General features: G+C 43.4%; 3 protein-coding genes across 7 annotated transcripts in view; 2 read left to right on the top strand and 1 right to left on the bottom strand.

Annotated features, from left to right (window-relative positions):
- The window catches only part of LOC124040918 (elongation of very long chain fatty acids protein 1-like), a 28,618-nt gene extending 18,588 nt beyond the window's left edge, over positions 1-10,030 (top strand). For 2 of the 4 annotated variants that reach the window (XM_046358036.1, XM_046358037.1), the window contains exons 2-8: positions 7,197-7,300; positions 7,447-7,637; positions 7,804-7,884; positions 8,057-8,113; positions 8,263-8,368; positions 8,873-9,012; positions 9,169-10,030. In XM_046358036.1, the coding sequence (XP_046213992.1) occupies positions 7,240-7,300; positions 7,447-7,637; positions 7,804-7,884; positions 8,057-8,113; positions 8,263-8,368; positions 8,873-9,012; positions 9,169-9,513 (981 nt within the window). In that variant the 5' untranslated portion in view covers positions 7,197-7,239 and the 3' untranslated portion in view covers positions 9,514-10,030. Of the gene's footprint in view, positions 1-5,592; positions 5,964-7,196; positions 7,301-7,446; positions 7,638-7,803; positions 7,885-8,056; positions 8,114-8,262; positions 8,369-8,872; positions 9,013-9,168 lie in introns of those variants that run through there. The other 2 variants (XM_046358035.1, XM_046358034.1) reach the window with 2 other exon arrangements.
- A 4,547-nt stretch (positions 10,031-14,577) lies between these two features.
- On the bottom strand, positions 14,578-19,823 carry LOC124041801 (cell division cycle protein 20 homolog). Of its 2 annotated transcripts, none has more exons than XM_046359838.1 (11): positions 19,664-19,823; positions 19,122-19,344; positions 18,812-18,960; positions 18,630-18,726; positions 18,420-18,545; positions 17,439-17,635; positions 17,210-17,304; positions 16,071-16,305; positions 15,774-15,899; positions 15,444-15,561; positions 14,578-14,857 (listed from the first exon to the last, which is right to left on the bottom strand). In XM_046359838.1, exons 2-11 carry the CDS (start codon positions 19,318-19,320, stop codon positions 14,679-14,681), a joined length of 1,521 nt encoding a protein of 506 aa, XP_046215794.1. In that variant the 5' UTR covers positions 19,321-19,344; positions 19,664-19,823; the 3' UTR covers positions 14,578-14,678. The 2 variants fall into 2 exon arrangements, with proteins under 2 accessions (XP_046215794.1, XP_046215795.1); XM_046359839.1 differs by having other exon boundaries at positions 19,590-19,675.
- Positions 19,824-19,879: 56 nt separating this feature from the next.
- On the top strand, positions 19,880-24,541 carry LOC124041802 (tRNA selenocysteine 1-associated protein 1-like). The gene is made up of 9 exons (XM_046359840.1): positions 19,880-20,250; positions 20,978-21,075; positions 21,449-21,548; positions 22,007-22,059; positions 22,262-22,393; positions 22,879-22,998; positions 23,167-23,413; positions 23,560-23,605; positions 23,783-24,541. Exons 1-9 carry the CDS (start codon positions 20,215-20,217, stop codon positions 23,923-23,925), a joined length of 975 nt encoding a protein of 324 aa, XP_046215796.1. The 5' UTR covers positions 19,880-20,214; the 3' UTR covers positions 23,926-24,541.
- Positions 24,542-25,632: the final 1,091 nt, after the last annotated feature.

A 25,632-nucleotide genomic window follows, 5' to 3' on the forward strand; every position in this document is an offset into this window, starting at 1 on the left:
CTAGTTAACTGTAAGGTTGCAAGATTGGATCCCCGAGCTGACAAGGTGAAAATCTGTCGTTCTGCCCCTGAACAAGGCAGTTAACCCACTGTTCCTAGGCCGTCATTGAAAATAAGAATGTGTTCTTAATAACTGACTTTCCTAGTTAAATAAAGGTGTAAAAAAAATATATTGGCCAAATCGGTGTCCAAAAATACAGATTTCCAATTGTTATGAAAACTTGAAATCGGCCCTAATTAATCAGCCATTCTGATTAATCGGTCGACGTCTAGTCCCCACCCCCCCATGAGTACTCTGGAGCACAGCCTCCTACAATGCTTTTGGGACCACCACCTCTCCTCTCCCAAACAGCGACGCTTGAGAAGCCCCATACAAACCTCCTGTAGTATGAGGCCAGGCCCAGGAAGCTCTTCAGCTGACACTGGTCGGTGGGGGTGGGCCAGTCTCGGACAGCCCCCACCTTGTCCTCCATGGTGCTGATCTCCTCCTACCCCACTTGGTGGCCAAAGCACACCTATCTCATGAAGTGGCACTTCTCAGGGTGGAGCTTCAGACCTGCGGCAGCCACTTGCTCCAGCACACACCGTAGCGCCACCAGGGCTGACTGGAAGGTGCTGACATGGGCCAGGATGTCATCGAGGTATACCAGCCACTGCTGTCGGGGGATGCCATCCAGCACCCTGTCCATCAAACGCTCAAAAGTAGCCGGGGGGTTGCACAGGCCGACGCGCTGGACCTTTAAATGCCAGTGTCCTCTGTTAGTGGAGAATGCCATTTTGGCTCTGGCCTCTGGGGAGAGGCCACTGCGGAGGTCTAGTGAGGAGAACCAGGTTGACCCCCTAACCATGTCCAGCGACTCATCGATATGGTGTATCCTTCCTGGTTACCTCATTCAGCCGCCTGTAGTCTGCACAGAACCTCAGCTTGCCCCCCTTCTTAGGGACCATGATGACTGGCGCCGCCCAGGGGCTGTCTGAGGGCTCGATGAAGTCTGCCCGCTGCATCTCCAACACAGCCGTGTCTGCCGCCTCCCGGCCTGCCAGCGGGATACGGCAGGGACTCATCTTGATGAGTCGAGCATCACCTGTGTTGATCTCCATGCTGCTCCAGATGAGTCTGACCCACCTTTTCCTCACTCAGCGCAAAGCTGTCTCTGAATTCAAACAGCAACTACCACAACCGTTCCTGCTGCTTGGGGTCAAGACCAACACAGTTCCTCCCCCATATCTCCCTCACTGCAGACAGTGTCCTCATCTCTCCCATCTGGGGTTGCTGGGCTAGGGGGAATGGCCCAGGCTCGCGGAGGGATGTTTCGTGGAGATAGTTGGGGGAAAGTTCACACACAGATGTGGGGGAGGGGGGGGCAGCCATGAGTCTCTGCTGCTTTAACTGTTGGAGTAAAGGGTTTGTGTTGCGTGTATGTGACATTAGGGGGGGCCATGGTGACTGCCGGCCCTCCCTGGAACCTCAGTGTGCCTCCACTTAGGTGGAACTGGCAGCCTGTGCTTCTAAGAAAGTCCAACCACAGGATACAAGGGTCCTGCACAGCCGCCACCCACACAGGATGACGCACAGACCTGCCCCCTACTGTCAGTCATTATTCCCTTCCCTTTCATGGGTGCTCACCTGCGTATTTGCGGAGCTGCACAGTTGTGGGCTCACACAGTCCAACCTGGCACAATATCCGGCCTCACCAGGGTTACTGTGGACCCAGTGTCCACCAGGGTAGGGCATCCTCACCACAGGGACATGACAAAAGTCCTCAACACAGGTCTGGCCCACCTCAACAACAGGCTCCATCAGCTTGCCCTCGTCTGCTTCTGGGGGAAGTGGAGCCTTGCTTCTCCGTCTGTGCCGGTGGGCTCTTCCTGAAGATGGTGGTTGAGAAAGAAAGCCAGGGGTCTGTACTACCTGGTCCATGCGGACCCCGAGCAGTTTCCCTGAGCTCTGGGGGACATGGGGCAATCCCGGCGTAGATGACCTGGCTGGGACCAGGGTGTGTGTTTCGTGCCGCCTGTAGCAACACAGCACGAATGAGTTCTGTCATTCCAGACACCCATGCAGGCTTTTCCATCTCCGGGCTGCTCTGCCCCCCAGCCCGCATAGAGGGTCTGTCTCCCTGCACCCCCACCAAAGCCCCAACCCACACCAGCTCCCTCTCCAAAGCCATCTCCAAGGCTATCTGAAATGACTCGGGATGAGCCAGCTGGTTCTGTATGCACAGCTAACGTGCTAGGTCGCTCTGCACGGAGGGGGGGGGCATGTGTACATATGCCCGCCGAGAGAGGCTCTCAATGTCATTAGCTAGAACCCGTAGAGGCTCTCCAGGCTGCCTGCATCTATTACTCAGTTCGGAGCGCAGCAGCCCGGGCTGTACACACTGTCCATAGTGCCTCAGTGCTCCCACTAAAGCACCATAATCACGTCTGTCCTCGAGGCTAATCAATATCAAACAGGCCAGAGCTTCATCAGTGAGGCATAAAGCCAACTGCAGTGCCCTTTCTTCATCCGACCACTACCTAAAATGAGCTAACAGTTCAAACTGAGCATGAAAAGCTTCCCAATCCGCTTTACCGGAATACTTCAGGCTCTTAACAGATACAGACGCAGCCGGGAACTGTGCGCCGCCATGTTCGTTTACATCCTGAGCCCCAGATTCCTCGTCCCGCCGCGTCTACGTCACCCCTTCGGTCCGTCCACCAGAATCCTCGCGAGGCACAGTTGACGAAGCACTCATGCTCGCTTCAGCCGCCATCACTCTAACATCCTCCTTCAAGCGGCTTCTGGGCTCCGACGCCCTGGCGATCTCCTCAGCCAGATCCTCTGACGTCCATGCACACGCACCTCCTTGGCCATAATCGTCCCCTACCTCCACTTTTGGGATTCCCTCCGCATTTTCAACCCCCGTTCTCACATACGGTAGCTAGCCACAGAAGTCGGCTGGCTAATGTTTATCAACGTTTTTTTTAAACTCCTGACACCAATGTAATGATCTGACTAGATCATAAAGGGACAATAGTCCAGACAGAGGATTTAGTTGACGAATTGACGGGTTTATTAACCCAACTATACACAGGCTGCTGTTTGGCCGTAGCCCAAACAAAATAAATGAAAGACCTCACAAACCAACCGTGACCGTCTCTTGTGAAGCTCAGACGTAAGAGAAAGAACAATGGCTAAACCTGGTCTTAACTTCCAATGCTCCAACCTCCCTCCATGCCACTCCGCCAACCACCAGGATGCCTGGCATCAGAACATTCCAGGCATTCCCGGGATTGGCAGATAGCAGGTTGATTGGCATGTTGGACCCCGCGAACACTGGGTACTGGTAAGTACAACACAACCAACTAATAACCTAACACATAAAACACACCTGTCTGTACGGGTCGCTACAGTACTACTGTCAATATGCACTGAAGGTAGTTGGCGTCTATGAATTGAGTAACCATGTTTTAGTGCACTAACAATGCGGTCCAACAGTTTCCGAAGAATTTATCTACCATCTGCTCTTTCCACATCCTTCATCCAAATCTTTTTTTACATTTTTATTTATTTATTTTTTTAAATTTTTGGCTGGCTAAACTTAGTTTTTTGACAGATCGTTTGCTGTCTGTCTGCTGTTGACAGCATAGTCCTTGGAAACTTTATTTCCGTCCGTGCCGTAAGTAATGTTGTCCATTTTTTGTGACTGTCCAGAGATACTTTTGAGGGGATGTGGAAACTCCATTGGAGAAGTATTAACTCCCACTGTGCGCATTGTCATCAATGGTCTGCACGGTGCATTCTTGCCGATGCTGGGACCAGGAGTAACCTTATTCAAAGAGTTAATGGGAGTCAATTGGGCGCTACCGTAACCCAACATTAGCCTGAATTACGTGAACAAGAAGTACTATATTACAAATATATTTTGGGATGTGAGATGATTAACTTGTGACATGATTAACTTGTGACATTACGTACTTTTGAGGAAAATAGGCAGGTTTCTCGACTCATACACTGACTTAGAAGGGATTGCGTGACGCAATGCGAACAAGATGTGTCGTCAGTGTGCTGAGTGGAGCTTTATACGTTTCTCCATTCATTGGCAACTGGGATTCCTATTTCCACCTTTTCTCTAAATATCTCTGGACTGTCTGGGTCTTGTGTCCTGGGAGAAGCCAGGGGCCACGCCTCTTACGTGAGAGCACTTGGGGCCAATATTCCCGCCAAATCGTACCAGACTACAATTATTCCAGCAGCAGTGGAATAGGCAACCCTAGGGTCTCTTATCCTTGCCACTTATGTCAATTTTAGAGCTATTTGAACGATTTAAAAAAAACATTTAACCTTTTTTAATGAGTGGAAAGTACTGGTTCTCGATGGCCTATTGTGGCTGACAACTACACCCAGTATGGGACTACAGGTCCAGTCAATCTCCCATCTAGAGGGATGCTGAAAAGAGGGATGAGAGAGTGATTGCCCTCTGAATGTTGGCGATTTGCCCAAAACCTCAGCCCATAAGGGAAGAGGTGTATTTGCTCTTGAAAGAATCTGATGTGTGGTTAACCCTGTCTGGTTGGTGTTTCTAGGGTTGGTTTAGGTGTGATTTTTGTTTCTTGGTCTAATCCGATCATATTTTCACTTAGATGTGGTGGTGTCTTCCTCCTCCACTTGCCCCACCCTACTTCATCATTCTCTCCTCTGTCTTAAATACATACTGGCTGTAGGCCTACATTTTAACTTGGCAACTCGGTATGAGAAATATGGACTAATTCCTATGATATGTCATCTTGTCTAAACAGCCAGGTCATCACGTGAGGGTATATGGCCTTCTACAGTGTATACTCCCCATGTGCTTTCCCACAGGGAAAGTCTTAAAGCACTGTGTAAACTGACTGTTGTCAATGTGTGTGTTTAAACTTTTGTCTGTACACTGCTCATGTTAAGATTCTTCTAATTCCAGTCAGCCATTCATACCAACGTAAGATTGAGTGATAACATTTTAAGGCCCCCTCTTTCACCACAACGCTCATTTCCAGTTCTCAGGGTCTGAGGAACAGGTAGAACCAGAGCTACTGGAAGTTAGTGGAACCTGTCATTTTGTGTCTGTAGGTGGGACAGACGTGAGTTTAAGCCTAGGCTCTGTGCCTGTTGTCAGTTAGGGCCACATGGACACATTACATCCCAGTGATTTACTCTCATATCCCCCTTATTATTATAAGGGATGTGTTAGTACATCTATATGTAACAAAAACTATGTGATAGGCCCCCATTATTTAACAGAGGCCATTCAAACTCTCCAGGGCCCAGTTTTTCAAAAATTATCTATCCAGATTTTGCCAAATGGAATGAATAGAACAGGAATCCCCATTCTTCAAGTGAAGTTCTATTCATTATATTTCTATGCATTCAATCCCATCGGATAGGTGAAATCCATATAACTTTTGAAAACTGGGCACAGAGGTTGCTACTGGATTCTCCCTCTCTTACTACCTTCAACTACCCAACCCTGCTCTGATGACCAATGGCCATTCCCACTTTTTCTGCTGAACCAATCAGAGAGAGGCATAGTGGTTAGGGGAGGATAGGTCTAAATGTTGAAACAGGGTGTGTTCCTGAAACTAGCTGGGTGTTGTCACTTAGTAGTGTGTGCAGCCTTTGGTTTAAATCTAGGTTTAATGAGTCCCAACACAGCTGTCTTCCCTCATAGCTGTACACATCTCTCTCTCTGACTTAGTCTGCCTGAGCTTTCTGTGGCTATTTCTAGAAGGTAATTTGATTCAACATTTTGAGGACTTCAAGGGAGAAACAAGAAATTCTGGGACTAGCATTACACCTTTTCAGAGAATCTCTCTTTTTGACTCCTCTGTTTTGCTGGGCCTGGCCCATTTTAGGGTCATTGGTTGTTGCTCTCTTGGCTGTGTGCCTAAAGGCCTGAGGGTTTGGGGACAGTACTGAGGACAGTACTGAGGACAATTTAGTAGGTGAGTCGTGTTAACAAAAAAATGTCTGACTGTATAATCTCAGGAATGCTCAGTGCTATACTCAATCTAGCACTGCAGTGTCTTTCAAATTTTTTACTTTTATAAACTGTCAGGATAGGTTTTTCTTGTAGTTAGATCTGTATTACTTGGTGGATATGATAACGCTGTCCCATCTTTGTGTGGAGTGGGTTTTATTGCCGTTTTATGGAAAGGACATAAAAAATAAAATATTCAACGTTCTCTCTTTTGTTCTTCGCTCTTAGTTTGGTTTGCCGGCTCACCTCCAAGCTACTCCATCTCTGTCATGTTTCTCAATCCCTCATCCATTACTATCTAGTGAGCTCATACCACATACTGACTGTTCAAATGTGTTCACCTCACCTGTTTGACTGGATCTGTTAGTCATTGAGAGAACACATTGTCTCAAAGGAGTCGCTAAGGGAATGTTAAATGCTGCTGAACACGCTCTTTGTAATCTTTGTAAAACTACCACCATCTTGGGTCGCGGTGTGTGAGATGATTTTATTAGTATAGTGGCGTGTTGTGTTTGTTTTTCAGGTTAACTCAATGCTAAAGCCTATATAGTATATTCCTGTGTAGGTTAAAGCTGGTGGGGCTGCAACTGCCTGGTATGCCAGATTCATCTATGGTATACAACTGCATGCAAATGTAACCTATCCCCTGTTTCTTGCTAGAAACTGAAGTAAACACTGAACAAGTGAAATGCAGTTCAGTTGTAATTGTGTTGGTGTGTCTGTTTGCCTTTGCAATCTGTTGTGTAGATAATCCCTAATATTACATCATTGGTTTTATGTCCATGGCTGATAGTGGAATAAAACACTTAGCTACTATAGAAAAGTCCATATAATATTACTTATCTGTGAAAAATCCCAGTAGGATCTATTGGGCATTGACTGACCTACAGTACATGGTCAGACCGACTACAATGCCCTTTGTGGCGATTTTTACGGTTGTGAATTATGTTTGTTTTGTTTGTCTATCAGATAGATAGTCAGTCATCAAAGCAGAGCCTCCGGTTCAGATATATGATGGGCCTGTGCAGCTGTCTCTGTTTGTTTAGTAGGGGAGGCAGTGTTACACTAGGCTGCTATGTTCATCACCTTATGTCTCTGGGGACACTACTGCTTTCCATGTCGGCATAAAAGCATTAGCTGCCATTATCACCACCCACTGTCTTTTCAACCAAATTGTATTTTTGTCTATTTTTTTCAGGGTTTTTTGATCAACTGAATAAATAAGGAAAGAGGCCATCAAAATGCTGCTAGAACTGGGATCCAATATTATGTCGTTGTATGAGTATTTATTGCAGAGAACGGGTGAGTGTTCTCTAAAATTGATATTTTTATTATTACAATTTGTAAATGAATGAAATACATTTGAATTGCAGTTTGTAGATGAACATGTTGTACCATGCTGTGTGTGTAACCTGTATTGTTGTCTTTGATAAATTTCTTAACCTCAGACCACCGGTTGTTGCCCTACCCGTTGATGCGGACCCCCTTCCAGATGACCAGCATCCTGTTGGGCTATGTATTCTTCTCGCTGTATGCAGGGCCTCGCCTGATGGTACACCGCAAGCCCTATCACCTCAAATCGGCCATGATCGTCTATAACTTCAGCATGGTGTTCCTGAACGCCTTCCTTGTCTATGAGGTGAGCAAAGCAGTTAGTCGTTCAGCAGAATTTAAGCTCCTCAAAGAACCTTGTTGTGAAGGCAGACTGTACTCTAGGTGCGATTTTAAAAAAATGTTTAAAAAAAATGTAAACAGCTTTTATGAATGTATGATTTAACAGCCAGTTCTGTGCTCTGCCATTGCAGTTCCTGATGTCAGGATGGGGCACCACCTTTACCTGGAGATGTGACCTTTGTGACTACTCAAGCAGCCCACAGGCTCTAAGGGTAAGCTTTGTTTATAAGAGAATCTGCTTTCTATCTCATGAGATGCCATCCATGTTTTCATTCAATGAAAATGTTTTATATTATACATTTTAAACATGCATAGCTATTTTAATAGGTCAAATATGATTTTATGCCATCTTTATTCTCTGTACTTTTCTCTCCTTTTTGTCAGATGGTTCGAGTGGCTTGGTGGTTTTACTTCTCTAAATTCATCGAGCTTCTGGACACAGTAAGATTTCTTTTTTCTATTAAAACATGTTTGTGTGAATAAAATAAAAATAGTGGCATGAACTGTCCTTTGACGTGTCTTTCTGACACGCATGGAGATTTTTGAATTTGTTTGCCTTAGAGTAATTTAAACTCTTGTCTGCTTTGCAGTTATTCTTTGTGCTGCGTAAGAAACACAGCCAGATTACATTTCTTCATGTCTTCCATCACTCCTTCATGCCCTTCACGTGGTGGTGGGGTATGACCATCGCTCCTGGTAATCTTGACCTCATAATGACATCATCCCCATGCAGTGTGCTTACAGTCGCACATATAACCTGTTTAACTTTAGAGTAGTTAACTGTGTGGGGGGGGGGGTGTTTGTTGTTCAATAAACCTCATAACCACAAAAGGAACGTTTTACAATTTTACCAGGGAAAAAGGAGTTTAACAAAATAATTTAGGAACAACATGTATTTTGTTATGCCCCTGTGACTATTCAGAATCTCTGAATGGGGCTCTCGAGTGGCGCAGTGGTCTAATGCACTGCATCTCAGTGCTTAGAGGCGTCACTACAGACACTCTGGTTTGAATCCAGGCGGTATAACAACTGGCCATGATTGGGAGTCCCGTTAGGGCGGCGCACAATTGGCCCAGCGTCGTCCGGGTTTGGCCAGTGTAGGCCGTCATCGTAAATAAGAATTTGACTTGCCTAATTAAATAAAGGGTACATTTAAACCATTTGTTTTATAATAATGTGCCTGTCATTGTGAATCTCCAGCAGGGGGAATGAGCTCGTTCCATGCCATGGTCAACGCATGTGTCCACGTCATCATGTACACCTACTACGGCCTGTCCGCTGCAGGACCTCGCTTCCAGAAATACCTCTGGTGGAAGAAGTACATGACCGCAATCCAGCTTGTGGGTGTTCTTTCTTAATGATGTACAATTGGAAGAAACTGTTAAAAGGAAGCATTGATTTGTGTATAGCTGCCGGTGTTACTGTTGTGAATTGGTGACTCGTGCGCAATCTACAAACATCATTAATATGTTCTCCCTTATTTCTTCCTCCTTCAGATCCAGTTTGTGCTGATCTCACTTCACATCTCTCAATACTACTTCATGGAGAAGTGTGACTTTCAGGTGCCCATGTTCATTCACCTCATCTGGATGTACGGAACCTTCTTCTTCGTACTCTTCTCCAACTTCTGGATTCAGGCCTACATAAAGGGTAAACGGCTGCCTACAGCAACCAAGGAGGCAAAGCTCAAGCAGAATGGCGTTACTAATGGTCATACCAACGGCATTACCATTGGCAACATTTCCGTGGTGCCCAACGGCAAACAAGTGGAGAACGGCAATGGGACAACAGCGCACCGTGTCAACGGCCATAACCAACTAGGCAAAGTGAAGGAAGTCTAGCTTTGTCATTTTGGACGGGGAAACATAACTGTCTGAGTGAGCCTCCAAAATGCCAAAGATTCCAAAACAATGCTACTCTTTCACATGTTAGCTACTGATCACTTTCCTCAAATGTATATTTTTTATATTTATTTACACTGCTTTTGGGATATGAATGGCGTAATGGATTTACCAATTGGTCCCTATTTGACACACTGTTAAATTTTGAGTGGTTGGAGGGAACTACTAACTGTAGATCACACTGTATGAAGAGGTGTTCATCCTCACTATTATTCACCTCCAACCCAGTTTTGAAATGACCAATGAAAGCCCACCCTTGGACTTTAACTTATTGTTTGGCTGGCATGACTCCTGTGTTGCTTGAAAATATTGTAGTTTCCACTGAAAGGACTGGAACATGCTTGTAAATGGCTGACCCAGGTCTCTTTCAAAGAGATGGGATTTGTATTGATGTCCATCATGGTTTTGTTTTTTGGTGCTGTTTATATTTAACTTTTTTTGAAATAAAACACATTTTAAGTAAGGTGGAGTCATTAAACATACTTACCGGGAGGCACATAGGCATCCACAATCAAATACATCAGCCGATGTCACAAAGTGCTGTACAGAAACCCAGCCTAAAACCCCAAACAGCAAGCAATGCAGAAAATAGGCAGGTTTCTCGACTCAAACACTGACTTTTAGAAGGGATTGCGTGACACAACGTGAACAAGATTTTTCGACAGTCTGCTGGGTGGGGTGATATACGTTTCTCCATTCATTGGTGGCTAGGAAAAACTCCCTAGAAAGGCAGGAACCTAGGAAGAAACCTAGAGAGGAACCAGGCTATGAGTGATGGCCAGTCCTCTTCTGGCTTGGCTGGGTGGCAATTTATAACAGTACATGGCCAAGCTGTTCAAATGTTCATAGATTACCAGCAGGGTAAAATGATAATCACAGTGGTTGTTGAGGGTGCAGCCAGTCAGCACCTCAGGGTTAAATGTCAGTTGGCTTTTCCTAGCCGATCATTCAGAGTTAGAGACAGCAGGTGCGGTAGAGAGAGGGAGAGTCGAATACAGCAGGTCCGGGACAAGGTAGCACATCTGGTGAACAGGTCAGGTCAGAGTCGAATACAGGTCAGGTCAGAAACTGGAGCAGCAGCAGGTGGACTGGGGACAGCAAGGAGTCATCAGGCCAGGTAGTCCTGAGGCATGGGCTTAGGTCCTCTGAGAGAAAAGAGAGGGAGAATACCTAGCCCCCCCCCCCCCCCGACACAAACTATTGCATAAATACTGGAGGCTGACACACTGTGGCCCTGTTCGACGATACCCCCGGACAGGGCCAACCAGGCAGGATATAACGCCACCCACTTTGACAAAGCACAGCCCCCATACCACTAGAGGGATCTATTCAAACCACCAACTTACTAGCCTGAGATGAGGCAGAGTATAGCCCATGAAGATCTCCCCCACGGCACAACCTGAGGGGGGCACCAACCCGGACAGAAGGATCCTATCAGTCACTCAACCCACTCAAGTGACGCACCCCTCCTAGGGGCGGCATGGAACAGCACCAGTAAGCCAGTGACTCAGCCCCGGTAATAGAATTAGAGGCAGAGAATCCCAGTGAAGAGAGGGGAACCGGCCAGGCAGAGACGGCAAGGGCGGTTCATCGCTCCAGTGCACATTCACACCCCTCGGCCAGACTACACTCAATCATAGGACCTACTGAAGAGATGAGTTTTCAATAAGGACAAATGTTGAGACCGAGTCTGCATCTCTCACATGGATAGGCAGACCATTGCATAAAAATGGAGCTCGATAGGAGAAAGCCTTTCCTCCAGCTGTTTGCTTAGAAATTCTAGGGACAATAAGGAGGCCTGTGTTTTGTGACAGTAACGTATGTGTAGATGTACAGCAGGACCAAATCGAAAAGATAGGAGCAAGCCCATGTAATGCTTTGTAGGTTAGCAGTAAAACCTTGAAATCAGCCCTTGCCTTAACAGGAAGCCAGTGTAGAGAGGCTAGCACTGGAGTAATATGATTCATTTTTTTGGTTCTCGTCAAGATTCTAGCAGCCGTGTTCAGCACTAACTGAAGTTAATTTAGTGCTTTATACAGGCAGCCAGAAAGTAGAGCATTGCAGTAGCATAATCTAGAAGTGACAAAAGCATGGTTACATTTTTCTGCATCATTTTTGGACAGGAAGTTTCTGATTTTTGCAATGTTACGTAGATGGAAAAAATCTCTAACGCCAAGGGCCTTCGCAGTTTTATTTGAGACAACTGTACAACTATCAAGATTAATTGTCAGAACCAACAGAAGATCTGTTTGTTTTTTGGGATCTAGAACTAGCATCTCTATTTTGTCTGAGTTTAAAGTTTTTAAAGATTGCCACCATCCACTTACGTCTGAAACACAGGCTTCCAGGGTCAGCAAATTTGGAGCTTCATCATGTTTCATCGAAATGTACAGCTGTGTATCATCTGCATAGTAGTGAAAGTTAACACTATGGTTCCGAATCACAACACCAAGAGGTAAATATATAGTTAAAACAATAGTGGTCCTAAAACAGAGCCAAGAGGAACACTGACATTTACAGTTGAGGACAAACCATCCACAGAGACAAACTGATATCTTTAAGATAGATAAGATCTAAACCAAGCCAGAACTTGCCCATGTAGACCAATTTGTGTTTCCAATCTCTCCAAAAGAATGTGGTGATCGACGATATCAAAAGCAGCATTAAGGTCTAGGAGCATGAGGACAGATGCAGATGCAGCCTCGGTCTGATGCCATTAAAAGGTCATTTACCACCTTCACGAGTGCAGTCTCAGTGTTATGATGGGGCACAATTGGCCTAGCGTCGTCCGGGTTAGGGAGGGCTTGTTCGATAGGGATGTCCTTGTCTCAAGGTTGCCAAGGTTGCCAGGTGCAGTGTTTCCTCCGACACATTGGTGCGGCTGGCTTCCGGATGGATGCCCGCTGTGTTAAGAAGCAGTGCGGCTTGGTTGGGTTGTGTATCGGAGGACACATGACTTTCAACCTTCGTCTCTCCCGAGCCCGTACGGGAGTTGTAGCGATAAGACAAGATAGTAGCCACTACAACAATTGGATACCACGAAATTGGGGAGAAAAGGGGGTAAAAAATTAAAAATAAAACCAGACTGAAACGTTTCGTATACATTGTCTTCAGGAAAGCTGTGAGTTGCTGTCAAGGTTTGGCTTTTTCAAGAGAGGCATTATTACTGCCACTTTTAGTGAGCTTGGTACACATCCGGTGGATAGGAAGCTGTTTATTATGTTCAACATAGGTGGGCCAAGCACAGGAAGCAGCTCTTTCAGTAGTTTAGTTGGAATAGGGTCCAGTATGCAGCTTGAAGGTTTAGAGGCCATGACTATTTTCATCAATGCCAAGAGATATAGTATTAAAAAACTTGAGTGTCTCCCTTTACCCTAGGTGCTGGCAGTGTTGTGCAGACTCAGGGCAACTGATCTTCAGAGAAATATGCAGATTTATAGAGGAGTCTGTAATTTTCTTTCTTATGATCATGATCTTTTCATCAAAGAAGTTGATGAATTTATCACTGCTGAAGTGAAAGCCATACTCTCTTGGGGAATGCTGCTTTGTATTTATTTTTGCGACAGTATCAAAAATAAATGGATTGTTCTTATTCTCCTCAATTAAGTTTTTTGTTTTTATGGATGTGACTGCATCTAGGGTATTAGTTAGTTCCTTGGGTGGTTAACCGATTTTTGTACTCTGATGTCCTTGGGTATGTGGAGGGCATCTAGGAATCTTTGGGTTGTCCCGAGAATTTATAGCACGGCTTTTGATGATCCTTGGTTGGGGTCTGAGCAGATTATTTGTTGCGACTGCAAATTTAAAATGGTCAGATAGTCCAGGATTATGAGGAAAAATATTAAGATCCACAATATTTATTTATTCCACGGGAACAAAACTAGGTCCAGAGTATGACTGTGGCAGTGAGTAGGTCCGGAGACATGTTGGACAAAATCCACTGAGTCGATGATGGCTCCGAAAGCCTTTTGGAGTGGGTCTGTGGACTTTTCCATGTGAATATTAAAGACACCAAAAATGTGAATATTATCTGCCATGACAAGGTGCGATAGGATTTCAGTGACAAACACTGTATACGGCCCAGGAGGCCTGTAAAACAGTAGCTTTAAAAAGTGATTGAGTAGGCTGCATAGATTATGACTAGAAGCTCAAAAGATGAGAATGCAATCTTTTTTTTGTAAATTGAAATTTGCTATCGTAAATGTTAGCAACACCTCCGCCTTTGCTGGATATGGTCACTAGTGTAACCAGGAGAGGCCTCATTTAACAGTCAATTCATCAGGCTTAAGCCATGTTTGTCAGGTCAATCACAATCAGTTAATTGACCATAACTGTCTAGGAACTGAGGGATAACATTAAGTAGCCCCATTTTGAATGGCACAATCTCTTTCAACGACAGGAACGGACGTCTTCGACCACCGCCATGTTTAGACCAACCTAGATCAAGGCACAGTCTCAATTGGGATAGCTGAGCTGACTATCTTAATTCCTACAGAAGTGCTTCTCAGAAACCTACCGATCAACAGTCTTGTATTCTGCAGAATGTCTTACTGGAAAGCACCCATTGGTTTTCCAGGTAGTCTTTACTGTAGTCACAGCTAGTTTCAGAGGATTGTTGACCAGAGCTGTTATCAATGCCTAGAAGTGTTCTGTACATTACCTAGAACCGATCCCACCTGGCTGGACTTAATAATCAAGCCCTAGTTATGCATTTCAGAAAACACCATTCTTGGTTAAAGAGCCATTTATGAATAAGACCACATTCAACTAGCGCATCACCAATAAACTCAAGTGTACTTCAAAATAATGTTAACCACAGAAAAATTAATCAAAAGCAGAAGCTAATATGGTTTCAGCAAAGAAAATCTGTTTCACATTGAATGAGGCCCTGGACAGTATTTCACTACACTCTACCCAGGTTATAATACTTGAACATTTTCTTAACTGGAAAATCAGATTTGTCATCGAGTAGCAAGGCTGCAAAATATTCAAACAAAGAAAATGTAAAAGTGGCAATCTTTATTTTACAGTGAATAAACATTTTGTACATTAGTAAAGAATTAGGAGTTTATCAATAACTTGAACACACAATAGAAAAAGGTTAATTATCGGATAGATTGGTGGATGCTGCTGCTGGTGGACTTCACCATCCTCTCTTTGGCCTTCTTCTTGACTGGATCCAGCTCAAAGCTCTTCCAGAGGCGGACAGTTTCATCACCGGCTACAGTGGCGATAGTCGAGCAGTCTGGACTCATGGTAATGTTCAAGACCCTGCCCTCATGACCTTTGGGGGGGAGAAAAAGTTTAAGATTTCAGTTTTGAACTTTTACCCCAGAATGGCTACAGTTGGAAACATGTGCTATTTTACTTTCAATTTTGTACACTCCGGACCTACTCACTGCCACCACAAAAATGTACTTTTTGGTTACGGAAAAGACTTCACAGCAGTTCAGATGATTCTTTATACTATACCTACTTATTTTGTCAAAGTGAAATTAAGCAAACTAATAGAATTTTAGGAACCAAGAAAAGGCAGAGCAATTTCAGCATAGCACATCTTTAAACATGCATCATTGAGATGGATTGGGAGGTGTACATGCTGAAAAGGCTTCAACATTGACATTAAGCGAATTAAATCTACATAAATTAAATGTCAAATTAAATCGACATTAATCAAATTTAGTTTAAATTAGGCTCATGTTTACCCAGTTAAGAAAGCTGGGGTGAGGGACATTATCGTCTGGCTCTTTGATGCTTTTACAGCTTTAGGCAACAAAAAAAATGTCCTTGTCAACTGATCCATCAATGACAAACTTACCAGCTCTGTGTAAAGTTATTACAAGATTCATCATTTCAGGCCAGACACTCACCATTGAGCTCTGCCACTTTAGTCAAGGAGGGATACTTCCAGATGACTACGTTGTCGTGGGCATATCCGTGGCCGGAGACCAATTCCTTGTAGTTTGGCGCAAACTTCAAAGAGGACACCTGTAAGGCAGATTTGACCACCAGTCAATGCCTGATCGTAAAGGCATTGCAGTTATGCAAAGTAAACTTTTTTTTTTAAGTGACTGGTATGCAAATATTCATGTCGCTATGACTGAGCAGCAGGTCCTTGGAGGTGGAATATCATCTAGCACAAAATTGAATGAGACTTCAGAACAGACAATCCCACTAGGTATCAAGATGGGTGCAGTTACCTGAGACTGAGTGTCCAGGGCACTGATGCAAGAGCCACTGGTGACGTTCCAGATGCGGATGTGACGGTCACTGGTGCCCCCTCCAGACGCAAGAATGTTAGGTTGCCATGGGCACCAGGCCAAAGCCTAAGGAATTTTAGTAAGAAACAATCATTGTGGTTGTGCATCTCTTTACAGTGAGTGGACATTAATGTGCATCAAATTGTGGCCTTTTATTCAATCCCAACTCCATCCTTCAAACATGGTAGTTTATTTAACACGTTGCACCAATAATTACATTTTTTTTTTGTTGCTTACCTTGACTGCACCTTGGTGCTCATTGAAGCTGTGGACAGCATTACTGCCTTGGCCGCTGCCCTCCTGCACACCTGGCCACACGTACACAAGGTTGTCGTTGCCGCCGCTGGCCAAGTATCTTCCATCAGGGGACCACTCCAGCCCACACACCTCCTGAGAGTGTCCAGACAGGGTGAAGATGTGGTGGTCTGCTACCCTTACATCATGGTGGTGGATGTGACCAGATCTGGAGCCACTGGAAAAGGTCAATCACAAGATGGTTAATAAAAACACCAAATCAAAACATTCTGGACACAAGCATAACAAAAACAAAAGATCCAGGAGGGACTGACTTAAGGCTGTGGCAGACTCTACATGGGATTCCATCTTTTAAATTTTGTCACGTCACACTGATGTTACCAAATTAAAATCTTTATCATCCTGTCCAGATGTACAATTCGCTTCAGTTCTGGCATCACATTCTGTGATCGTCTTGCGAGGCTTCGTGAACTGCAGTGGTGTATTTAATCTGAGCATGTGCCAGCACCAGCCTCACTATGCTTATGCGCAAGTATATTGAATTTAAATAACTGAAAGTAGGCATTGTAGAACGTTTTCAAATAACCTCTAAATCAAATAGGCTTCCTCAAAATAGCATGGTCACTGTGGTAGAAGATTATTTTGATTGGCGATTGTGCATTTATTATAATCCCATCAGGTAGGCTGATTTCAGATGCGTCACGTAAATAAGACTATCCAGGAAATTGTTCTGACACAGTATGTAGCCTAAACATTAAATAGAACTATTAAATTAATCTGACTAGTCACAAGAATCATATTGTGTGCATACTCTGTACCGGCAGTGTTCCTAGTTGTCAGTCGCTGGGATCGGCTCGTACCAGCCACACTGCACGATAAAGCCCCCCAAAAATTGGACACGGTATAACTTCTTCAAGGGGTCTACGACCGCATGTAGCAGTACTCAAAGCGACAGATCCATGTCACACTGAACGAGCCAAGACGTACCACAAACATTTACGACCTAAGAATTTGCCCACAACATGGACATTGTCTGGGACAGCAAAATCACGGCAAAAGCATTAAGTGGGACTGACTATTCATACAGTTGTCGCCCCCCCCGCCAAGACATGAATCTTTACCTGGAAAGAATGTGATTGTTCCAACTCAGACTGCCAACTCTGGCAGTGTGGCCAGACATGCTGCGTAGACGCTTCTGGTTCTCCACATCCCACAACTAGGGACAACAACAAATTCAGGTGATATGTATACAAAAGGGAAAAGGCATTAAATCATTCTTTAACAAAACATTGCATTGGAGGCCCAATTCAGTTAGATGTGCGCTGGGTATGTTCACGGCAGACAGTTCACCTGAACTTTGCAGTCACTGGTACCAAGGGCAAGGAAGTTGCCCTCCTTGATCCATGACACAGAGCAGATGTAGTCCTCCACCCGCTCCATCTTCATCAGTAGGACGATGTCACCCTGGGTGGCGTCCCACAGATAAAGATTGCTGTGAAGGGCAACTGCTAGAAGGTTCCGACTGCTCCAGTCTAGTAGGTTCAGATCTGTGGGAACAGACGGAGGTAAATGGAGCTTTTTAACAAAGTAAAAGAATGCGCATCTCCACCCTGAGTGAATTTAGGTCAGTCTGAAGACAAAAGGACACGATCCAACTTGATGTGGCCCGTTTGTCACTCCATCTCCCATTGAAATCTTGGACCTCTTCTCTCTATACACCAAGTCACTCAGCTCAGTCATATCAGCCTGGAAGATAACTCAGCTTGGATGTCAGCCAACCACCTCAAGCTTAACCTCGACAGGACAAAGCTACTCTTCCTCCAGGGAAAGGCCTACCTCACCATCACAGTTGACACCTCCAGAATGCAAAAAACCCTGGCCGGACCCTGGACAACACCCGTTGTCTGCCAACATCAAAGCAGTGACTCACTCCTGCAAGTTCATGCTCTACAACATCGTAGAATACAAACGTCTCACCGGAAGCAACACAGCTTCCACCTCAAGCTAGGACAGCAGCTTCCCTGTCCATCTTCCAAAAACAACCAAAACCCCACCTCCTCAAAGAGTATCTGAAGTAATCCCACACCCCCTCCACAGATAAGAGCAGCTGCCAAATTACTAAAATGTAAAACACTGGATTTATGCATTACGGCAAGCGCATGTTACACCCACAGCTAGGATTACTTCCCAGGTAGGTTACTGGACATTTACTGTGTTAGGAGACAGTCGTCATTTAGGAGCATCTATGACACACAGCCCTAGATTAAGTCAATCGGTACCTGCTCCTCAGACAGGTTTAGACATTTGTAGTACAGTAATGGCAGGACTCACAGAAATCATTTCGGAGTTCAGGAGCATCTAAGATTCTGTCAGGCACTGATGGTATGTATCGGTTCTTTTTGGTGGAGACTGGGGTAGGAATCTGACTGTAGAGAACTTTTAGGTTGTTCTGGTAACCTGCAAAGAAAATAGAATTTGACACCAGATTCTGATAGCAAGCAACTGACATCAAGTCACTATCATTCCCAACAGAAGGCCTACCTTCTGGAGCATTCAAGGGTTTTCCTCCCAGATGCAAGATCTTTGCCTCCTCAATGTCATATCCATTGAGAGTAACAGACCATGCTTTCTGGTTCTCCTACAATGACAAATTTGCCTGTGTTTAGCTACAATACAACATACCAACAACAAATGTGATTGGAAATGTTAGAGAAAAGACTCACGGATGTTGCTGCTGAGGGGTTTGTGTCCATGGGTTCATTTTCCTTTGAGAGCAGGAAGCTTGCCACATCCATCTGTTTGTTGTTTCTAGTGGGAATGAAACGGTCGCCACCTGCCTTGGAAGGTGTGCACTGTGTCTTTCCATTTTTACCTGAGCAAGAGAGAAGGGCAGATTAGTAATATAACCCTTGGTGAAATACATTGTTAACAGTGCCACACCCATAGACAGTTGAAAGAGACTACCTACGTACAGATAAGCAAGTACTGTAGAGCAAGATTCAACATGAAAAAACAAAAATAATAGCTAGTCACCTGGTGTTTTACTGGGCGTCTTGGACAGACTAAGAGATCGGTTTCCGGATTTGCCAGGTGATAGAGCGCTGGTGTTGGCACAGCTGGTCGACATCGACGAACTGGCTTTTCTCTGCCACCTCGCCATGGGCGCGTTAGTGATTGGCATATCCAGCTTCAGAATGCTGTGAATGTCGTTGTCGAATCCAAATTGAGCCATGTCTGAATCTGTCTTTCGGACTTCCTACAGGGTAAGGTTGCAAGAATAGAACCAAGTAGTTTATAGTTTAGTTTAAAATGACACTAACAAATGCGTATATTTTGTTAACTAAACGTGCATGTTAACTAACCGTAGAAAACTACTTCACTGACGCTATAATTGAACGGCTAAAGTTTGCCAGCAAACCTGCTGGCTTTCTCCGTCATTTACTATTTACATTCCATGCAACAAAACCCAAATGTAGGTGTTTACAAACGTGAGCTACTTACTATAAAAGTAATTCCACATGTCGTTGATGATAAAAATGTACTTTTAGAACTACTGGAAGGGAAAATCAACTCACCAACTTCACTGAAACGTGTTCCTTTCTGCCGCAGCTCAGGTTTAAAATTTCAACGACCAATGACGAACTTTCTTTAAATTACTAAATGCGCTGTCGTGATTGGTTTGTTCAAAAGATTTGGGAGGTTACCATGGAAGTAGAATAGCATCCGTTACTATGATTGGTGGAAAAGGTAGCCGTTGCCCTCCTGAATAATCAAAGCCGAAAGAAAATATCGTCACACTTCTTCGAAGGACGGATAGAATCCACATCGCCCCCTAGCGAAAATAAGGTCCAAACCACTGGCACTGAGGTTTATTGTTTTGTTAACGCTGATCTATAAAGTCAATCATTTTGAAGTGGCCTACATAATCTAATGCGGAAATGAATTCAAGATGTGTCCATTCTTGCTAGTCCATTTATTTAGCTAACCGAATTTCCGGAGGCGTGGTCTTCACCATCTTTGATTTCAGTAGCACCAGTTTCAGCAGGAAGAGCTATCCATTTATAAAACTTAACTAGTAGCTACATATTCGTGTTTGTAGGATACACTCCGAAAATAAACCACCAATATGTTCAACAGGATGACAAGCCTTTGGATGGGTGATGTACGTTCGCTCTGTTTTAATCGTCTTGTTACTAACTGACTGAAGGCAAACGTTTTAGCCAGCTACTTTAGCTACAGGAGACTAGCTAGCTAGTAACGTTAGTAATCTAATTTGCTAACGTCAGCTAGCTAAATTCACCAATTGTTGTGAAGTGTATAATCTGTATGGTTATGTGGACGTTCGTTTAAAAACAGGACAAGAGATACAGCCAGTGACGTATTAGGTACCGAATTAAAATGTGTTAACTTCTCAAAAGTAATGTTTCCGAATCCCGACAGTTTTGCTAGCTCGCTGCCCTGGCTGGGCCTAGTAGTAGAGGACCTAATAATATCAAGAGTTTCTAAACCTGTCTTTGGTAATAGTCTAACGTGTTTACAGCTACTCCTGAGCCCAAGCAGACATTTGTTTAAACATTTGGGTTGTCACTAGTTATCATAGCTGACTAAACTCCACTCCAAGGTGAAGGACGTGTCTGACGAATTGAATTACGTTCAACAAATGTTTGGTCGTCACTAGTTACCACAGCCACAAAGTCATAATTATAGCAACATTTTAAACCTAACTTTAACCACACTGCTAACATTATGCCTAACCTAACCAGGCCTTCTCTCACTATTCTCTATTTCATGGCTTGTACTGTAGCCAGCTTTATATTTTATGGATATGAATGGGATATTTGCAAGTGTATATCTTACAGACAGATAACTCTACACAATCTTTTTCAAAGCTGGACCCATACATGGATGAGAATTTCATCAAACAAGCCTTCAGCACTATGGGCGAGACGGCGTATGGTGTTAAGATCATTACTCACAGAGTAACAGGGTATGTTCATCACACCTCTGTGTAATGTAGTCAAGTAATGCCATGTGTTTCCTTGTTTTTAAATAGTCCACACTATTTTATGTAGGCTATATATCAAGCAACTACTTTCCCAAATTAGAATCAGTCAGTAATTAAAATACATTGTGAGTAATTCAGCTACAATGCCAGGCTACCCTAACCTTAAATGTCAGTTGTTCTAGAACCTCCTGTTGTCATTTTAGGGAAGTTACTTGGTTTACTTACCACAGAGTTGTGAATTGATACTGTAATTTCAAAATGCAATATTTATTACCCCACATTGGGGGGTTTTGTCCCGTTTCTAAAATGTTGTTGTATCACACTGTTGGCACTAATACAATCTCTTGTTCTACAGTGGTTCAGCGGGCTATTGCTTTGTGGAAATGGCAGACGAAACCAGCGTTGATCGATGTGTTCACCAACTGAATGGGAAGCTAGTTCCTGGATCAAATCCGGTGAGCACTCATCATAAGCTTGACATTTCTAAAATTCATAGTTCATTTGAACAACTTACTGAAGATGTATTAGCGGACAACCACCCTCTAGTTTTAGTTTCAAATGTGTTGTTGGTAGCCGAGCTTCGCTAGCATTGGCCCCCACCTTAATTTGAGGTTGATGGAACGGAATACAGTATCTCAGATTTACATTACTGCAAAGTTACTGAGCTCCGTTTTCTTCCTGATGAAGGTGGTTGAGGCTGTTTGTAAGTTGACTTTGTTTAAAGCTGGTGAATAAACTCTGTTAGGAACTAACTGACGAATGGAATAAAGCCTGTTCTGGGTGGTGGAGGTATGTAAACCAAATAAAATGTTCTTTTCTAATAATATACTCTTTATTTTCCAGCAATATATGTCCTTACTACATGCATTTGTCTTTGAAGGTGCTTGATTGCTTGTTCTTTCTTCCTGTATAGCCCAGAAAGTTTAAGTTAAACTATGCAACTTACGGGAAACGGCCAGAGGCTGGGTAAGCTGTTTTACTTTCTTCCTCATTTGATGCATGATTCTGTTGTTGGAACTGTTGTTGGAACCCGCAGTATATCACACTGTTCTGTGTGATGTTTTCTATCTCCAGAAAAAAAGATTGTGCGACAGAAACTGCTAGATGGTTTGGTGTTGGTTCACCTTCGTAATCCCTCTCTCTGTGTCTGTCTTTTATGCAACCTCAGCCCGGAATTTTCCGTTTTTGTGGGAGATCTGTCTTCAGATGTGGACGACTACCAGCTTCATCAGTTCTTCTTGAAGAAGTACCCTTCCTGCAAAGGAGGCAAAGTGGTCTCTGATCAGTATGGTAACTCCAGGTATGTGTGTTGAAAAGACTTATACATTCATGTTATTTGGTGAGGCTAGTTATGCACCACCTGCTTTTGAACACAATTTGAATTAATCTGACATTTCATTACATTTTAAATTCCTTGTAAAAGCTCATGGCGTTTTAACAATGGACAATTGTTTCAATAACAATTCTTATTACATTGGATGTGTGTGTATTTAAACTACTGTGTTGGGTATCTTCACCACTGTTTACCACTGGTATATTTCCCCCAAAATACTGGAAAAGTTTGTTTCTGACATTTATGCTAAAACTATTGTTTTCCCCATGTAGGGTAAGCAAGAGCAACTCACAATTGAAGTGATGCTACTTCATATTAAAAGTAAAACAACAAGTTTCAGTTCTACCATACCATTTTTGTTTTTCGAATTAATTACGCATTTGATTAGCATGATACGGCGAGTTCGGACAGAATGTGTGCTCAGGGTTTTAGCATTTTGCTTGCTCTCGCAGAGGTTATGGCTTCATCAAGTTTGAAGATGAGAACGAACAGAAGAAAGCCATCGATGAGTGTCAGAATGCTTCAGGCCTGGGGACGAAACCAATCAGGATCAGCATAGCTGTGAACAAGAGGTATGGTTCTAATCTTCTGAAATAAGTGTATAAATTATACTGTATTAGGGTCAATTAGTGTCATGCTGGTCTGTCTTTGTTGAAAGTTGATATACTATGTGTGATTGTCCTCCTAACTTGACATCCACTGCTCCTAACATAAATTGTTCCTGTTTCCTTGCTTTTTAGCCATAAAATGAACAGCTATAACAACCAGAACCACAACTCCTACCACAACAATTACCAACAGCCATATTATCAACAACCCAACCAGAATTACTACCCTCAGTGGGGCTATGACCAGTACAACAGCTACAACTATGGTGGGTACGGTCCCTACGGGGGGTACCCTCCTCCAGGCCCCCATGGGATGATGGGACCCCCACCTCCCATCGGCATGCCCCCCATGCCCACAGACATGCAGACTTCCTCAGAGGTAAGGCGTCCTTACATGCTCATGGGATCTTTCCTCATAATATCCCATAACCTGCCCCTTAATCTAATGAAATCTGTCTAATAATGGTTTTCATGCTAACAGGTGTTCACAATGATTAATTTGTGTTGTCTTGTTTTTCACATTAGCAAACACAGGAGTCCACAGATGAGCCTGAAGAAGAGGCAGCAGAAGGTAACTCTTCACTATACTTTCACATGCACTAAAGGAAAATGCTATGTGTTTCAGATATAAGGTCTTTCTTGTTCTTCCTTTTAAATGTATTGTTACCATTGCCTGACTCTGTTGCATTCAAAACCCTTGGTTTCTTGACTTACTTACTCTTCTTCATTCCCCTCTCTTCCCTGCCAGAACCCAATCCTCACCTGGATGTGGATGCACTGAACAAAGAATACATGGAGGGGAGTGAGGAGCTCTATGATTCACTAATGAACTGTCACTGGCAGCCACTGGATACCATCACTTCAAAAATCCCTCCTTTTTCCACTTCCTGATCTGTTTCAACTTGTCCTTTGAATTTAGTATGAAGTGTATTTTCTCCAAAAGAGCAGTCACACAGAAAATGTCAGCGTTGTTTAAAAAAAATAATCACCAGTAGAGACTCATTATGTTTCTGAGCTACATTATTGGCCATTTGTATATATTGTCCACGTCTTTTGCTTATTTTTTTCTGTCTCTAGATTATTATTATTATTATTATTAGATGTTTTTTTTGCCGATACTTGATTCTTTCATTTTAAATTGATTATATCAAGTAACCAATGTTCGTCATCTCCCAGACACTTTGTTTTTTTTATTTCACACTGTTTTGGGTACCATCTTGTCTTCAGAAAGAAAATGTAAAGAAATGTTGGTGTAACTCTATTTTTCAAAAATGAAAAAATAATTAAACTTACATTTAAGCTTGTATTTCAAAAGCTTGCATCTCACCTTTACTTTAGCTTAATCTGTGGGTTTCTTTTTTCTTCTTTTAAATGCATTTACCTGTCATTTTCATGTTATACAACTTGTCTATTTGCCTTAGACTTGTAATTCATGTCAGCTTTTTTTTGTGCCTGTAGCTTTTGAAATAATTGTATTATTAAAGCTGACTTGGAGGGGAAAAAACAAGATGTTGAAGTTGTTTAAGTACAGTAGTAGACTGTATTATCCAATTGTAATTTGACACGGAAAAGTGGTGCTTATGCAAAGTTTAACATTTTCATCCAAAAGTTTTTCACAAATCCCAACATTTAATCCTTGTAATAATTCCCTGTTTTAGGTCAGGATCACCACTTTATTTTAAGAATGTGAAATGTCAGAATAATAGTAGAGAATGATTTATTTCAGATTTGATTTATTTCATCACATTCCCAGTGGGTCAGAAGTTTACATACACTCAATTAGTATATGGTAGTATTGCCTTGTTAAATAATTTATAGGGTCAAACATTTTGTGTAGCTTTCCACAGTAAGTTGGGTGAATTTTGGCCCGTTCCTCCTCACAGAGCTGGTGTAACAGTCAGGTTTGTTGGCCTCCTTGCTCGCACACACTTTTTCAGTTCTTTCAACAAATTTACCATGGGATTGAGGTCGGGGCTTTGTGATGGCCACTCCAATACCTTGACTTTGTTGTCCTTAAGCCTTTTTGCCACAACTTTGGAGGTATGCTTGGGGTCATTGTCCATTTGGAAGACCCATTTGCGACCAAGCTTTAACTTCCTGACTGTCTTGAGATGTTGCTTCAATATATCCACATAATTTTCCTACCTCATGATGCCATCTATTTTGTGAAGTCCACCAGTCCCTCATGCAGCCAAGCACCCCCACAATTTGATGCCACCCCCGTGCTTCACGGCTGGGATGGTGTTCTTCAGCTTGCAAGCATCCCCCTTTTTCCTCCAAATATAACGATGGTCATTATGGCCAAACAGTTCTATTTTGGTTTCATCAGACCAAAGGACATTTCTCCAAAAAATATGATCTTTGTCCCCATGTGCAGTTGCAAACCGTAGTCTGGCTTTTTTATGCCGGTTTTGTAGCAGTGGCATCTTCCTTGCTGAGCGACCTTAAAGGTTATGTTGATATAGGACTCGTTTGACTGTGGATATAGATACTTGTGTACCTGTTTCCTCCAGCATCTTTACAAGGTCCTTTGCTGTTATTCTCGTATTGATTTGCACTTTTCGCACCAAAATACGTTCATCTCTAGGAGACAGAACG

Source organism: Oncorhynchus gorbuscha, linkage group LG08 (genome assembly GCF_021184085.1).
Source record: "Oncorhynchus gorbuscha isolate QuinsamMale2020 ecotype Even-year linkage group LG08, OgorEven_v1.0, whole genome shotgun sequence".
NCBI lineage: Eukaryota > Metazoa > Chordata > Actinopteri > Salmoniformes > Salmonidae > Oncorhynchus > Oncorhynchus gorbuscha.

Bases quoted from the DNA above. Each gene is read 5' to 3' on its own strand.
- LOC124041801 (XM_046359838.1), bottom strand. From the start codon at position 19,320: ATGGCTCAATTTGGATTCGACAACGACATTCACAGCATTCTGAAGCTG. The intron at 18,546-18,629 runs GTAGGCCTTCTG...TTTTCTTTGCAG, and splicing joins ACCCTTGAATGCTCCAGAAG to GTTACCAGAACAACCTAAAA. The intron at 15,562-15,773 runs GTAACTGCACCC...TCTGCCTTACAG, and splicing joins CCCTGGACACTCAGTCTCAG to GTGTCCTCTTTGAAGTTTGC.
- LOC124041802 (XM_046359840.1), top strand. From the start codon at position 20,215: ATGTTCAACAGGATGACAAGCCTTTGGATGGGTGAT. The intron at 21,076-21,448 runs GTATGTTCATCA...CTTGTTCTACAG, and splicing joins ATTACTCACAGAGTAACAGG to TGGTTCAGCGGGCTATTGCT. The intron at 21,549-22,006 runs GTGAGCACTCAT...CTTCCTGTATAG, and splicing joins TAGTTCCTGGATCAAATCCG to CCCAGAAAGTTTAAGTTAAA.